The sequence below is a fragment of the Schistocerca cancellata genome, chromosome 4, assembly GCF_023864275.1.
Source record: "Schistocerca cancellata isolate TAMUIC-IGC-003103 chromosome 4, iqSchCanc2.1, whole genome shotgun sequence".
Lineage (NCBI taxonomy): Eukaryota > Metazoa > Arthropoda > Insecta > Orthoptera > Acrididae > Schistocerca > Schistocerca cancellata.
Genome location: NC_064629.1, coordinates 440,502,659 through 440,520,781, shown reverse-complemented (window position 1 = coordinate 440,520,781; position 18,123 = coordinate 440,502,659). Strand labels below are relative to the sequence as shown.

Below are 18,123 nucleotides of genomic sequence, written 5' to 3'. Positions count from 1 at the left end.
ACCTATATCTCTAACGTCGATCAGTTGTAGAATTTTGGAACACGTATTGTGTTCGAGTATAATGACTTTTCTGGAGACTAGAAATCTACTCTGTAGGAATCAGCATGGGTTTCGAAAAAGACGGTCATGTGAAACCCAGCTCGCGCTATTCGTCCACGAGACTCAGAGGGCCATAGACACTGGTTCACTGGTAGATGCCGTGTTTCTTGACTTCCGCAAGGCGTTCGATACAGTTCCCCACAGTCGTTTAATAAACAAAGTAAGAGCATATGGGCTATCAGACCAATTGTGTGATTGGATTGAGGAGTTCCTAGATAACAGGACGCAGTATGTCATTCTCAATGGAGAGAAGTCTTCCGAAGTAAGAGTGATTTCAGGTGTGCCGCAGGGGAGTGTCATAGGACCGTTGCTATTCACAATATACATAAATGACCTGGTGGATGACATCGGAAGTTCACTGAGGCTTTTTGCAGATGATGCTGTGGTGTATCGAGAGGTTGTAACAATGGAAAATTGTACTGAAATGCAGGAGGATGTGCAGCGAATTGACGCATGGTGCAGGGAATGGCAATTGAATCTCAATGTAGACAAGTGTAATGTGCTGCAAATACACAGAAAGATAGATCCTTTATCATTTAGCTATAAAATAGCAGGTCAGCAACTGGAAGCAGTTAATACCATAAATTATCTGGGAGTACGCATTAGGAGTGATTTAAAATGGAATGATCATATAATGTTGATCGTCGGTAAAGCAGATGCCAGACTGAGATTCATTGGAAGAATCCTAAGGAAATGCAATCCGAAAACAAAGGAAGTAGGTTACAGTACGCTTGTTCACCTACTGCTTGAATACTGCTCAGCAGTGTGGGATCCGTACCAGATAGGGTTGATAGAAGATATAGAGAAGATCCAACGGAGAGCAGCGCGCTTCGTTACAGGATCATTTAGTAATCGCGAAAGCGTTACGGAGATGATAGATAAACTCCAGTGGAAGACTCTGCAGGAGAGACGCTCAGTAGCTCGGTACGGGCTTTTGTCAAAGTTTCGAGAACATACTTTCACCGAAAAGTCAAGCAGTATATTGCTCCCTCCTACGTATATCTCGCGAAGAGACCATGAGGATAAAATCATAGAGATTAGAGCCCACACAGAGGCATACCGACAATCCTTCTTTCCACGAACAATACGAGACTGGAATAGAAGGGAGAACCGATAGAGGTACTCAAGGTACCCTCCGCCACACACCGTCAGATGGCTTGCGGAGTATGGATGTAGATGTAGATGTAGAAGTGTCTCATTTCCTAATCTAATTCCCTCAGCATCACCCGATTTAATTCGACTACATTCCATTATCCTCGTTTTGGTTTTGTTGACGTTCATCTCATATTCTCCTTTCAAGATACTATCCATTCCGTTCAACTGCTCTTCCAAGTCCTTTGCTGTCTCTGACAGAATTACAATGTCATCGGCAAACCTCAAACTTTTTATTTCTTCTCCATGGATTTTAATACCTATTACAAATTTTTCTTTTGTTTCCTTCACTGCTTACTCAATATACAGATTGAATAACATTGGGGAGAGGCTACAACCCTGTCTCACTTCCTTCCCAATCACTGCTTCCCTTTCGTGGCCCTCGACTCTTATAACTGCCATCTGGTTTCTGTACAAATAGTAAATAGTCTTTCGCTCCCTGTATTTTTTACCCCTGCCACCTCCAGAATTTGAAAGAGAGTATCCCAGTCAACATTGTCAAAAGCTTTCTCTAAGTCTACAAATGCTAGAAACGTAGGTTTGCGTTTCCTTAATCTAGCTTCTAAGATAAGTTGTAAGGTCAGTATTGCCTCACGTGTTCCAATATTTCTACGGAATCCAAACTGATCTTCCCCGAGGTTGGTTTCTACTAGTTTTTCCATTCGTCTGTAAAGAATTCGCGTTAGTATTTTGCAGCCGTGACTTATTAAACTGATAGTTCGGTAATTTTCACATCTGTCAACACCTGCTTTCTTTGGGATTGGAATTATTATATTCTTCTTGAAGTATTGCATTAACCTGGCTAATTGATAATGGCTCGTGTCAGTTCTCGAATACCTTTATTCTGAAACACAGTGACACCGAATGAAATTACTGATACCATTGTTCGACGGATACCAAAATCGAAACTTTGCCAAGGGTGTACTGTAAGGTTTACTTAATGCAGTAATCGTCATGTCTTATACTAGTACAATCCAGAAAATATCTTAAAAACAGAAGACGTTTTGCCAAAGAATGTAGTCGTGAAAGCAATGCATACAGTTGTCCCGTGTTGTACTGTTTACCATACTGTTGAAAATCAGAAATATTCCCTGAAAATTGCTTTGAATGTTAATTTATTTAAATTAAAATACTCTGTGGACAGCTGAGAACCGAAAAAACTGTATCTAGTTTCAAAACATAAGATTTTTACTCTGCATATTTCCGACTGCGATCTGAGATTAATCAAGATTCTCTTTTCTAAAAGAAAATTACTTTTGTTTCAGCTGGGGGTATCTCTGAGCTTCTTCCTAACACCACTCTTAATAACGGACCACGAGAATGTAGAAGACATCGGTTGGGACATGAAAGTCTACTCTTACTCCCTCGCTGGAGGATCCACGCTCGTCTTGTTACTGGTCATCGCATGTGAGTAATTAAAATACATGAATTTTTACATGAACAACTCTGCCAAGAATATTGTTAGGCACTAAGAGGGTCAGGACAGAGAGGCCGTGTTGACAGTTGTACTAGCAATCAAAGAAGCTGGCTCAGTATTAACACACTGGACTCTAGAACTAGCTATGTTATCTACGGTATTTTGTGTTTTGACAGAGGAAGAGCCTGTCATCAGTGTTGTTCAGTTTATACAGTGATGGTATGACCCAGCCGCAAAAACCAGCAGCACCTGTAAGAATACACTAGGTCACCAAACGAAATTCGCTGTTATCAAGCGACAGCGAAAACACTGCAAAATTTTAACAGCAAAACATGAGTCTCTTTTCAAACATATGTGTAGACAGTGTTAGTAGAATCAATTATAGAAATTAAATACCATACATCACGTACAACTACGACTAGGACATTGAAAACCAAGATGACGAGTTCCTGTAATGTATAGTGCAAAACGTATGACACTTTGAAGACATTGTAGAAAGGAACCTTAACTTAAATTTTGCAAATCGATGCCTTCCCTACGTGAAGCTGAAGGTTGCTTCAAAAGAGATCAAGCAGAGGACGGTAATATCCAAAAAGAATGGGAAAATTATTCTGTAAGGAAAATTATATGAATAACAAAACAAATGGCATCACTTAAATATGTTTCCTAGACAAATGTATTCCCGAAATTTCATTGATCTACATTAAATGTTTTTTGGTGTTGCAATTTTTTCTGTCCGTGTAGTATTACTGGCTAGACGGGCTGCAACAATAACAATGAAGTCTCTCCCTGTGCGGGAATCACAGGAACTGTGCGAGTGCGATACGTAAACATCCGGTGACATATGAAGATTTGGGTCGGTCCTGGAAGCGTGGTCGGATGGCCGAAGTAGTTAAGGTGACCGCTCTCGTAAAGTAGGAAATTCGAGTTTGAGTCCTGGTCCGGCATAGATTTTCACTTGTTACTAACAAATTATGCAGCATAAGTCTAATCGTAATCACAGTTCCGAATATATTTCTTCCATGACTGAGTTTAGTTCGTGGAGTAGAGGCGTAAGATATTTTGCTCTGCTGCACGTCTGGCACCTGCAGAATCCTTCCCCAGACCCCCAGACCTATTACAAGAATTATTGCAATTTATTTCCACCGACTGATGAGCGCATACCTTGGTTTTCTCATTGAATGCTATTTTTGCTTTGGCTTCATTACTTCCTTAAGTAATTCTCTACCCAATGGTGTATCAGAAAAGCTGGGCAAAAAAGTCTGCAAATGGCAGTCAGCAGTTACACTTGTATAGCTTTTGCTACCAGACGCCATGTTACTCCAGCACGAATGTTCCTACACAGACAAGCACTCCAGTACAAATCTTGCTTTGCTCTTCCACAGTGTGAAAATTTACTTATTCGGAAAACATTCTTCCAAGCCCTGCACTTTGATTTCAGCTCGGTTACACTTCCTCTGGCACTTTATGTACTTATTACTGGAATGTTTTGAGAACAGAGTGCAATAAATCCTTTTTTGGCCAGAGGCACAAAAACTCCGCTATTTTCGATTTGTTCTACACTACTGTATATTAAAACTGTGGTACCAGAAAGGTAAAAAATTACTAAATTTACTTATGCCGCATACATAGCACTACCGAAAGAATACACGATAAAATTTTTAGATGATTTCGGGATGTACTGATTGTGAAGTTTACTATACAGAGCTGTTACCTTTTCCAGCAACAATAGCTCTAACTTGGTGAGGCAAGCCGTCGAACTGAGCTTGAATGACAAATGTGGGTACATTATCCCATTCTGCTTCATGGCGGATGGAGTTCGATGCCAGTTGCACTTGGTCGGTCGATATAGGAACGGTCAACTCTGTAGATGACGCTGGAGTCGCCGTCCGATGATGTCCCATATGTGCTCGATTGGAGACAGATCTGGTGATCGAGAAGGCCAAGACAACATGTCGATATTCTGTAGAGCATCTTGGGCTACAATAGTGTGGTATGTGGGCTAGCGTTATCCTGTTGGAAAGCACCCGCCCCCCCTCCCCCGGAATGTTGTTCATGAATAACAGCACAACAGGTGGAATCACCAGATTGACGGACAAATTTGAAGGCCAGGGTGAGTGAGATAACCACGAGAGTGGTCCTGCTGTCATATGAAATCGCACCACAGAGCGTAACCCCAATTATACGTCCAGTGTGTCTAGCACGCAGAAAAGTTGTTTGCAGGCACCCAAATAGCCTCCTCCTCGTTAACACATAGCCATCACTGGCACCGAGGTATAGCCAGCTTTTATCAGAAAACACAAGAGACCTCTACCCAGACCTCGAATGAGTTCCCGCTTGCCGGCCGGAGTGGCCGTGCGGTTCTAGGCGCTACAGTCTGGAGCCGAGCGATCGCTACGGTCGCAGGTTCGAATCCTGCCTCGGGCATGGATGTGTGTGATGTCCTTTGGTTAGTTAGGTTTAATTAGTTCTAAGTTCTAGGCGACTGATGACCTCAGAAGTTAAGTCGCATAGTGCTCAGAGCCATTTGAACCATTTTAGTTCCCGCTTGACACCACCATTTGCGTCTTAAGTGGTGTCAAGCGGGAACTAAAATGGTTCAAATGGCTCTGAGCACTATGCGACTTAACTTCTGAGGTCATCAGTCGCCTAGAACTTAGAACTAATTAAACCTAACTAACCAAAGGACATCACACACATCCATGCTCGAGGCAGGATTCGAACCTGCGACCGTAGCGATCGCTCGGCTCCAGACTGTAGCGCCTAGAACCGCACGGCCACTCCGGCCGGCAAGCGGGAACTCATTCGAGGTCTGGGTAGAGGTCTCTTGTGTTTTCTGATAAAAGCTGGCTATACCTCGGTGCCAGTGATGGCTATGTGTTAACGAGGAGGAGGCTATTTGGGTGCCTGCAAACAACTTTTCTGCGTGCTAGACACACTGGACGTATAATTGGGGTTACGCTCTGTGGTGCGATTTCATATGACAGCAGGACCACTCTCGTGGTTATCTCACTCACCCTGACCTTCAAATTTGTCCGTCAATCTGGTGATTCCACCTGTTGTGCTGTTATTCATGAACAACATTCCGGGGGAGGGGGGGCGGGTGCTTTCCAACAGGATAACGCTAGCCCACATACCACACTATTGTATCCCAAGATGCTCTACAGAATATCGACATGTTGTCTTGGCCTTCTCGATCACCAGATCTGTCTCCAATCGAGCACATATGGGACATCATCGGACGGCGACTCCAGCGTCATCTACAGAGTTGACCGTTCCTATATCGACCGACCAAGTGCAACTGGCATCGAACTCCATCCCAAAACCTGACACCCTGTACCTGTACAAAACAATACATGCACGTTTGCATGCTTGCATTCAACATTCTGGCGGCTACAGCGGTTATTAATCTATAAGCATTTCTCATTTTCAATGGCTTATCTCGCACTTACATTAACCTTTGATGTTGCAATGTTAATCACTCAAATATGTTACCTAGAAAAATGTATTCCCGAAATTACATTACTCTATGTTAATTATTTTTTGCTGTTGTGATTTTTTACCGTCAATGTATACTGAATACAGATGACATTACTCTTACCTACTATGTAAAGTTGCACTGAAACGCTAACCATTTGCGTATATAATCATGTAGAACAGTTCACATCAATTTGACGTTTGAAAGATGCCGCCTGCATGGTGTTGTGATTTTAACTGCCTATACTGTATTATGTATTGGCGACACTAATTCGACGACATTACTTTGTAGTTTCGAAATACTAATTTGGAATTTCTTTACTCTTGATCGAGTATAATTTGTTCAGACAATTTGCGACAATTTAAATCTGAGGTCATGTCGGTATAAACTAAGGTACCCAAACAAGCATCATCCAGCACCTGTGTAGTTTGCAAGGAGCCAGTGGGCTATTTGCTTTTCTATACTTACGTGAGAAGTATCAGGTTTCGAATCCTGGAAAACGTATTTCACTTGAGAGCAGTAATCAAGTTCAATTTGTGTGCACTGATTTTATGCTTCTCGTTTACAATTTCTTTGTACTTTAATTATGCTTAAACATGTTAGCTTTTCTTGACGTTATATGCAAAATCTTGGTATTTTTCCGTTACGTTCACTTTCTTCTCATGTGACAGAAACAACAGTGTTTTCACGTCAGGATGTTATGAAATGGTCCAATGGGTTTTTATTTTGTTTTAATGAACACCGCCGGTGCGTTGTTTGAGATTTTAGTGTTTTAACCATATGAGCTGAGTGTTGGCAACCTGAAGATGACAGCAATCTCTCTCGAAACACTTTGTTTAATTATGTGAATTGCAATTAACGTGGTTCAGTGCTATCAGTTTTACTTATAAAGTGTAACAACCGCTACAACACATTCTAAAAATGGATAGTATTAAAATGTTACGAAACGCTCTCAATAATTACGTAGCCATAAAATATTCGACAGATCGTGTTGACTGAGCTGCGTGGCACGCTTATTAAGTTACTGGTCCCGTGCTTGGCAGTAGTGTTCAAATCTCTGGTTGGCCATCATATTCTCAAGCGATAGCTGTGATGGTTTGTTTAACAAGACCCGAGTTCCTTTCCTATTCCCTGCTCATCTCTAAGGGCCTCCACGTTGGCAGAGGAAACTTTAGCAACCCTTCCTTCCTTAGGGCTTCATGTGACTTTCGGTCCCTTTCGCCAGGTAATTTCTCAGAAGTATGAATTTTCTTACAAAACACAGCAATAAGTAACACTATTATACGCAGCCCCTGAGTGGTTAAAAAAAGCTTGCGAAGTATTGTTAGACCAATTGCCAAAAATGTCAGAGACATAATTTTGTAGAGACTTCGAAGTTTCATGGATTTGTTGGTTCTGGCTTAAAGCATTGCGTGCCGTCCCTGTACACGTAGGAAGGAATTCTGTGCACGTGTTGGGAACTCGTGCAGGAGTCTGAACCCTCAACAGCACTTGTGCAGTATAATATAATAGCCAGAGCCAATAATACTTTTCTTGCTTCGAGAAAATTTCACTTATCAAGAACAACAGAGTACGTTACGACGATTCTTTAGCCGTATACCATTATCTAATAAGTCAGTCGTACAGAGGCTAATACATTGCAAACCTATCTCTCTACTTGGGTAATGTCGCGAAGATTCTGCAAGGATACCTTCTGCTCATAAACTGCGTCATTCCCTTACAGGTACCCAGTTCATGTATGTAGATCGTATGCACGACTGTTGACTTTAACTCATAATGAAGGAGACGAAAATACTGTAACCAGTCACTGTTTTTGCCCTTTTAACGCACTATAAAATCGTTGTGGAACCCGTCCTGTATCCTCAGGTGCAAACCAAGTGATGATGATGCAAATGATAAGGGATAATAAAGAATGGCAAATGCATATCAAGAGCGGTGGGACCAGTCCTGATGTAGAGTCTGTAGGGCTGAAATATATGCCCACAAGTTGAAGTATACTGTCAAGCAGAGCCAATGAAATGACAATGTACCTAATATATAGTTAGTAGATCTGATTTTCGTGTGGAGACGAGCAGAGACAAGCAAATGGAATCTCTATGAAAGCTGACGGCTTATATTGGGATAAATACCCAAGAGGAAAACACGAATAACACCACTTATCCAAGACTTTTGTGTTGATTACGGAAAAGAGGGCGAGTAGCAACGCTATACAACATATGTAGGAGAGCAATGGTGTTTCTGGATCAAATCTAAACTCAACCGTTCCTGAACTTGAGCTTTGGGATTTGATCCTGACTTTTGGACTTGGCCTTGCTCTTTACATCTAATGGTCTTTAACTGAGACTTCCTTGCATCTTAATCAGAGGCACATTGATTGATTATTAATTGATTTGAGAGGTCCTAGAGACACATCTTGGGAGTGTGCGGAAGGGAACTGCGAGGCCCCAAGCTGATGCTGGCAGTGCTTCCACTTACTTCTGCTGATCTCCTTCTATGCGCTTTCCTATCGGCCTCCCTTGGCCAACTCTTGCTTTTTCGATCACACGGGCATTAATTTTAGAAGCCTAAGGGTGTCTTTATTTTTAAAACTATTTATCGTCAATTTGTAAAAGAAGCCGGAGTGGTGGATAAGCTTTATTCCAAAATAGCCCCACAATCGTATCTCCTGGGGGGAACTACTTTGATGTCTGCATCAACAAAGGAAAGGTGTTTGAATAACAAAACCCAGATCATAGAGATTCTCACCGTTCGCTGTTGGGCAATGACAGTTTAAAACAAATTAAGGAGGAACTGGAGTATCCTGCGCGATGCAAACAAGAATGCTGTTTCCTTCATAGATATGGAAATACGTTCTTCTTTTTCGGTGAACCCGATAGGAAACAAAATGTAGACGGGTTATTAGTAAAAAAAATATCACTGATACGGTATCGGTATTAGAAGAGACATGCAGCAGAATAGTTTGATTGGCTTTAAACATTTCGTCGAGATACAAAATTGAAATTGTACAGGTCTGTGTTCCTACTTCAAATCACACAGACGAAAAGAATGACTCATTCAACGAAAGCGTTATCCAAACTTGTAGAAAAGGAAGGAATTGCCACTTTGGATTAGTTACTGATGATTTTGACGCTAATATAGGGTCACATAAACAGGGTGAAACAGTAATTTGGAATTAGGGAACGAGGAGAAAAATGGGAGAGGAGACCTAGTAGTGTAATTTGCAGAATTTACTAAAATACCTATAATGGACATGGTCTTCAAAAAGCATCCTAACAGGAAGTGGACATAGAGAAAAAATCAATTTCAATTAGACACATGAGAGTTTTTATACTGTTGAATTCTTTTAATATTGTTAAAATGTCTCTGTTTTAAATAAATTCAACACTGACAGTGACCACCAACTTGTCTTCTTTTTCTTGTGTCTTTGTCCAGCATCGACGTAGGGTCGACATGGTTAGTAACGGATTTGGCATGGTTAATTTAGAGGGTAGCCGGATGCGCTTTCTGTTGTTGCCACCCATTTACCTCCTGGGACTGTCTGCACGTAGCATTATTCATGTGAAAGTGAACGAAGGTTTTCTAAATGTTTGCAAATCATGTAACTGAGGTGGAACTTGGGCACCAGAACGGTATTCATTATTCAACGACAGTCGTTAATTCGCCTGGCGGATTCGATCCGGGGCCGGGGCACCACCCGCACCTCCCACTCCCCCCCCCCCCCCCCACTCCCTCCCGGAAGCAGCGCTTAAACACCGATGGCTATCATGGCGGGTGTGACCACCAACTATTAGGAGCAGGAATCAAGGTAATGCAATGGAGGAAACTTCCGATAGTAAAGATAAATGCTATCAATCAACATAGAAAATTTTAGTGATAAAACTAGGAATTTACTTAAACTCATAAGCGAAGTTAAAATTCAATCTGAAATGAGGTAATTCTAATACCTAGTTTAGGGAACAAAACAAGCTTAAATAAAGTTAAACGAAAGCTCATGATTGGCCAGAAGCAGATTACTACGTTAGATGGAGACAATGGTAGACTTACTGATTAAGTGGAAATATTAAATTTCATCAGGAATTTTCACAGCCACCTATACGCAAAACTAAAGCTAAATACAGCATTAGCTGACCTGTACAATGCACCCAAAGATCCGGATGTACCTCCTTCGGAAGTCAAATATGCTATTTATACCTTGAAAAAGGGCACTGATCCTACTTATGATGAGTAGTATGTAGATATTATGAACTTTGCTGGTAAGGAAACTTACGAACACTTGCCAAAAACCTTTACTTTGTCTATTGACCATGCATCAATCACAGCCTCATGAAACAAAGCAATAATAATACTACTCCACAAGAAAGGAAGAATTCACGACATAAAAACTATCGTCCCATATGCCTAATCTGTGTTTTGTACGAAGCTCTTACAAGAATATTTTAAAATCGTAACAGTCTTATCCTTGACGCAGATCAACCCATAGAGCAGGCTGGAATCCACAACATCTTCATCACACTAGGCCATATTTTTGTTCCCTGGGAAGTGATAAGCAGAGCAAACGAATACCGCATGCCTCTATGATTAATTTGTGTAGTTCTGAAACGGCATTTGATTCAGCTAGCCATGGTATCATGTTAACAGTAAATTATTTTCTTGGAAGAATAATCCTCCATAATACATGGGATCTTGTGTAGTTCCCATATATTTTCACCTACTGCGAACTGACAATTGTTTTGCACATCTGCGTGATGGTAATGACGTTACTGAGTCGTAGCCTCGATCGATGAGCTGCCCTGCTTCTTCAACGTAAACTGATGAAACTGTAGCATCTGTTTCTTTCGCCCGCTTCTTTGCGCTGACAAAATGTTTTCGCACTTTATTTTGTGCTTCATCTGGAGTAAAAACATGGCTACCTTCCCTTGAAACTGTGTTATTTTTTGAGGATAATCTTCCTTTGCATTTATTGTTTTAAAAGTTCACAAAAATTGGTTCAAATGGCTCTGAGCACTATGGGACTTCACTTCTGAGGTCATCAGTCCGCTAGAACTTAGAACTACTGAAACCTAACTAACCTAAGGACATCACACACATCCATGCCCGAGGCAGGATTCGAACCTGCGACCGTAGCGGTCGCGCGGCTCCAGACTGTAGCGCCTAGAACCGCTCGGCCACTTCGGCCAGCAAAGTTCACACAGCGCCCGTAAGTCACTTCTTGGTTGTTTGTATAATCCATCGTTGTAAATCAGTAAAGGCTTCCTTTTGGTGGTCTAGGTGAACTCCATTATCTCAGCACTAAAACACGGAACTCTAATCGCCAATCAGACGTCACCTACAGTACTGAACTCTGGGAGAACGCCACGCACACTACGAACTGGTGCGGGCATAGAGAACTTTGTACATTACTTATTTATTTATCGTATGGCAATACAGACACATAAGAAACAAACAGACAAATCACTAATATAACAAACGTTAATAATTGCAAACCAGCATTACTAATATAACAAAGTTTACGGATTACAAACAAACATCAAGTCTATTAATATAATCTATCGACTCTGGAGTTGCGAGCAGGAAGTCGTCGGGGCTCCCATTATAGGCTCTTCTCGAACACTCTTCAACAATGTGGCAAATGGTCTGACTTTCTCCGCAGTCACACTGAGGGGATGGTATTTTACCCCATTTATACAGGGAGTAAGCACATCTGCCATGACGAGTTGTAATCCTATTTAGAGTGGACCACGTTTTGCGTGGTAGGTCAAAACCAGGTTGCTTTTGTGTGATGCAAAGCATGTTATGATTTTACCACGCGTTCCATTTTTCAGACCATGCGTTTGTGATACTGAAACCTTCTTGTACACAGTTCCTTGCTGTTCTTGTTGGCGGGTTCCTAGATCGAAGCCTATTAGTGGTCGCAGCCTCAATGTCTTGGTGGATTGGCAGGCTTCGATTTCCCATGATGTTCCTGTATTCACGTACTAGGACGTCAGTACGTCGCAGGTGTGGCGGCGGGATGTGGCTTAATATTGGGAGCCATTGCGTTGGAGTGGGTTTAATTACTCTAGAAATCATCCCTAGAGTGTTATGCAACTGGACATCTACATTTTTTACATCTGGGCTGTTTAACCAAATCGGAGCACAGTATTCGGCAGCCGAGAATACAACTGCTAAAGCAGAGGTGCAGAGAGTGGAGGCCGTTGCTCCCCAGGTAGTACCACAGAGCTTTTGAATAATGTTGTTTCTTGTCGTTAATTTTTCGGCAGTCTTTGTTAGGTGTTCTTTAAAAGATAGTACAGGAATTGGGGTTTGGCCTTCCCCAGAACACGCCGCAGGCAGCGGAGGGCAGGTCGGAGTATCCTACTACTGGATCACCCTGTCCACTACCTACGGTGTCGGCTCCGTACAAATCAACATATTCCCTCTCTGTACAAGTGTCACTCCATGCATGTGTCACCAACTCAAGGAAACTGGCTGCCTTAGCTGCCTGGCCGCCACACAGTTCTCTCCCCGGCCACCCGATCGAGAGCGGAGCTCGGGCGATGAGCGAGGTGGCGACGATGAAAGCTGTTACCGGCAAAGCGGCGCCCTCCAGCAGTGAGGTTGTGGGCGGAGGCGTCGACTTTGCGGGTGCCGGTCATGCGAAGAAGGCGAGCACCGGAAGTCGGAGCGCCGGGTGGCCGGAGCGGAGCGGACGGTTGTTAGTAGTGCCGGAACGCTTCGTGACAGGCACATGCGGCTCGGAGCCGTGCCATAGCGTACACATTCTGCTTCTAGCCTGCACATGGTTGGCTGTCAGCCAGGCAGGCAAGCTGTCGTACATTAAAAACAGAGCGGACCAGCTGCTTTACTCGTATCCAAGCCAAGCTATGTCTAACCCAAGCAGGCTAAAGGACTCCTGCTTGCCTGCCCGTCTTCCTCTTTTTCTGCTCTACGGAGCACTTTAAAAATGCTTCAAATGTCTCTAAGCACTATGGGACTTAACATCTGAGGTCATCAGTCCCCTAGACTTACAACTACTTAAACCTAACTAACCTAAGGACATCACACACATCCATGCCCGAGGTAGGATTCGAACCTGCGACCGTAGCAGCAGCACGGTTCCGGACTGAAGCGCCTAGAACCGCTCGGCCACAGCGGCCGGTCCACAGCATAATACCCTGGCACTTTTTATTAATTGTGAGTTTTCACAGTATTTTTTTATTTGCTGTGACTGGCAAAGTTATGTCTGTCTATACAGAATCTTATTGCCAGTACACATACACAAGGCACGCTGCAGAATAAACGTGACGATCTGAAACCAGGTTTCTTTATTTGTGTGTTAGCTGATCCGCATTCCTAGCAATAGCTATCGATTTGCTTTTAATACGTTGTCTGGTTGTAGCAAGCAATGGAGAGGACAACGGGGAATAGCAAGTGGTAAATGAAATGAAATGAAATAATGTATGGCATTGGTGGCCGGCGTGTCCCACTAGGGGTCGGCCGCCAAGAGCAAGTCTTATTTCAGTCGGCGGAACATTGGGCCACTTGCGGACGATGATGAGGATGAGATGATGATGAGGACAACACAACTCCCTTTTCCCGAGCGGAGAAAATCTCCCACGCGGTCGGGAATAAGACTCAGGCCCAGTGCATGGGAGGGAAGCACGTTACCACTCAGCTAAGCAGGCGGCCATTTTAAGTGGTGGAAACCTGTTTGTGGTACGAATGTCGACTGAGTAAGAAGACGCCGGATGGTTCGTTTTTAACAACTTCCTTTGTGCCTATAGTTCACCGAGCATGTAGTGAGTGCTAAAAAAAAGCTGTTATTCAGGTAACAGTCTTGAATTAAAATGGACGCTCCAAGCATACCAAGTGCAGATTTGAAAGTTTCCAATTTCGTATTTAGTTTCCAAATCAGTCGTTAAGGTTGCCCCCTATTATTTTAATACATTTGCACTTCTCTATCATTACTGATAATTTGTATCGTGATGATGAGGGAGACGCACTATATAGGTCCTCGGTGCTGTCCTCTGACCTCAGTTTCCCCCAGTGCACTTGTAAGTCTTACATAGAGGAAGAAGGTGGTTCAAATCCACATCTTGCGATGTATTTTCATGGTTTTATTAAATTCTGGGAAGTTCCCTTGAAAAGGACGCTATCGATTTCCTTCCCCAACCTCCCCCCAAACCGAGCTTGTGCTTCGGCTAACTATTTCGACGTCGATGAGACAGTATGCTGTAATCTTAGTTCCTTTTTAATTTTCTCCAGCATAATTAATTTGTTTGTCGATGGAAACTTACGTATATCGCATCACCATTAATAGTACAAAAATAAAGACTTTCATTTTACATTCATAATGTTAGTGAACATAAATGTTATTTTTTTTTATATGAACTCCTACAGATGCATTTCATACATGATGGATTGGTCGTCAACGATTTACACAGTTCAGCTGGCTGGTAATGCAAAATGTCACAGTAGAAATGTGGCAGGCCTTTATAACATATTTCAATACATTTTAGCTGGTTATTTGCATTTTATATCTTGATTCTTAAACTATAACACCAAGAATAATACATCTGACTGAAGTGACTTTGTGCCAGAGATTTAGAGCATGACAATACTCAAATGGCTATAACTGCTAAGTTAAACACGGTCTTTGTGTTTGCTTTCAGGAATTGAGAGCTTCACACTGTTCAGGACTACAGAATCAAAAAGGACTTGGATTTGTTACTTGCTGTCATGTCTCTAAGGGGTACCATTATTCACCGTATGTACAAACTGACGACGATTAACAGATCCCTAACATCATGCGCCTGCCTGCCCCTGACATGAGACAGAGCAGGCTGCCCAACAGTCTTACTGACTCTGCTACAGCTTGGATGGGTGCGGTACTTTGATTTCATCCTGGTCCACGTCAATCCTGTACAGAGCTTCTAGACCAACGACTCGCGCGCCTCTCATAGCCAAGTGGACGACGGTGACAGATATTTCACTTTTGTACAGGAAAGGATAGCTTTCGACGTGCCTCTGGTATTCCGGTACATGTCTCTCGGTAACCGTCCCAGAATACCCATTCGCAGCAGTTTCCCGTCGCTTGACGGCTTGACAGCAGTCACGATAAACTCGAGCTGCTTACGAACAGCAACAAACTCATCCCATGTCCAAAAATAGTGTGCACAGAGGGGTTTCATGGTGGCTGGCCCAGTTTTCTACAGAGCAGTAAACAAATAACCTTAAACTAAGCTTACCGATATTTTTAAATTTATGGATCTTTAATGCTACAAGTATTTTCAACAAGCTACTACAAGAATTCAAAAATCTTAGCAGTAATCCATGCGCTTTCAAATCGAAACTGAACAGCTTCCTCATGGGTAACTCCTTCTATTCTGTCGAGGAGTTCCTTGAAAAATTAAGCTGATTCTTGTTGTATTGTTGATTTCGTTTACTTAAACTTATGGCATGACTTTTTTGGGGTTCATAAACATTTTATTTTTATGTGTTATTACTTTTACGTCGTAATTTCATGTACTTACACGTTACATGACCTTAGAGATTTGCGCCTCAACTTGGTCCTACGGAACTCGACGTGTAAATAAATAGAAATAAATAAATTACAATTTCCGTCTAAGAACTGAAGCGATTCACACCCAACAATGTGACTTTTGGTATTAAAAGATAAAACTCTGAGGTAAAATTTATTGATCACCCTGGAGCACAATCACTTGGCGATATGTGAACCTTGTGTATGCTCAGTAAAGTTTTAGTTTCTTTTGAAATTCCAGTCTTTGTCTTAACTGTACAATCAGAAAGACGTGTATTATTTTCAAACAAGTGAACTATAACAGCTTCAAATTCATCTATCTCACAGATTATTTTTTTCTAACTAAGAGCTTTTTCTTCCTTGGCACTTGGCTTTGTTCCCTTATACTAAACTTTATTCATTCTAACCTCTCATTTTGCTCTTCTGAATTAGCGTCTAGTGACTCAGTTTGCTCTCTGTTACTAGCCTCAGTGCTGTCACCCAAGGATACGACCTACATATTGATAAAGTCTCGATCAAAAGTATGTTTTGGAAATGAACTGATATTATGCTGTTCAGTGTGAACATGGCAGGCAGAAATAGTTGCAGAATTATCTGACAAAAGATCACAAGTACTGGTAGATTCAAGTGGCAACACCATCTTAGAACCCTCTACAACTTCGTTCACAGCAACACCACTTACATCTTCATTCACATGATTAATACCACTAACCTCAACACACTCTACATGACTGACCAAAATCCTACCTCAATTAGCAGAGTATTCACCACCCTGAATAGCAACAGTAAACACAACATCACTATTACGAAAGTACACCAGCAACCAAGACTTATACCTCTACCTAAACTTCTACTCCATCTACTACTTCTTATCTCTCTCTGACTGTAATAATCTTCTCCAGAACCTGAATAATAGAACTAAAATAATAATCAACTTCCTGAGAATAACACTGATCATAAAAAAATAATCTCCCAGCAAGCCTCCAAAATCTCAGTGTAGCACCCTCAAATAAACGTCACAGAAGACTAATGTGGAATATTCCTCTTCAATAACCAACAGTATATTCAAAAATGAAAAATTATTCTAGACCAGCATGTAACAAAAGTATTCAATGTTCAGCTCAAATGCAAATAAAAAGTCAGTAATCAATCAACAAAATTTATATACTAATCTAAGGTAAAACATATACCTTACTAGATGCATGAAATATTTCAAATCTCAACACTCAAGGTTCAGTAGCTTCACAACTCTGTACAGATGTACAGACCACAAAATGTTTTCAAAGTTGAACATCACCTTCTCTGAATAAGACAAATGAAAATGATTGTACTCTCACTCAACTTCATGACAGAGGGGTGGGGGGTAAGGGCAGAGCAGAAGTCTTTGCTCTTCACTCCAAGTGTAATTTCTTACCACAAGACTGTCTAAACACTGAAGAAGTAACCAAAATCACTCCAAACTTTCACTGTGATGAAATTATTTGTTGTGCAGGCCAAAAGATAGCCAATAATAAGTCTCATAAAAATATTGGAGTTGCTGATAGGCAACAGGTAAATGGTAAATCCACAAGTGTACTCTACTGCACAAATATTTCAAATGAATCTGCAATAAACTCCTATATCTTATATCCCATCGAATACATTTTACTGACAATCTCTCACGCCACAGGCAGTTACATAGAATCGTAGTATAGAACAAATTAGTGCAATTTATAGCAGTAATTTCGCCTTGTATTGACACAGAACGGAAACCAACAAAAACAATGCTATTTTCACTAGACAGTGAGCTAAATTAATTACATATGGTCAGAAAACATGCCTCAAACACATGCAGTGCCACACAGAAATAAAATTATGTGCCTGACCCCTAATCGGTATTGCAGTAAGTGCTAAATAAGTTGTCATCAAATCCTTGATCCAAAATGTTTCACTCATAGTTATCATATATCAGTACTGTGCAATTTCATCAAACAGTACCAGACTACATCAAGACTATAAAAACTCCAAAACACATTTAAGCACAAATTATAATATTGAATTTCCTTTACAGCATCACCAGTAAGATACCTAACTTTAATTTAAGCACAAGAAAAGAATTTTTACCACTGCAGTAACGTTACTCACCAGTCTGACTCGATTAAGCGCTTCAACATATAACTATAATTTCCTGCCAGTAGCAAAGCCAAAATGCAAATCTCAAAAAATATATTCTGTAACAAGTGTATAGTACAGTATAAGAAAGTAATCCCATGCTCAGTGTTTGTAAGGAAACAAATAAACGTATGTAAATGTGAGCCCTGTTCACTTAAGTATGTTCTTAAAGTGCAAGAATTATCAACTGGTCCAAAGCTAATCACAAAGTATAATTTCAACATCAACATAACAACACAGTCATACAGCTTCAGTTTAAGCGAAAAGGATTGTTGACAGTTCACATACATAACTAAGGTGCCTCAC

At 41.4% G+C, this 18,123-nt stretch overlaps 1 protein-coding gene across 1 annotated transcript in view; it reads left to right on the top strand.

Moving 5' to 3' along the window:
- LOC126184242 (uncharacterized MFS-type transporter C09D4.1-like) overlaps positions 1-18,123 on the top strand; it is a 181,936-nt gene that overhangs the window by 59,830 nt on the left and 103,983 nt on the right. The window contains exon 3 of the mRNA XM_049926612.1: positions 2,517-2,658. Within this exon, the coding sequence (XP_049782569.1) occupies positions 2,517-2,658 (142 nt within the window). The remainder of the gene's footprint in view (positions 1-2,516; positions 2,659-18,123) is intronic.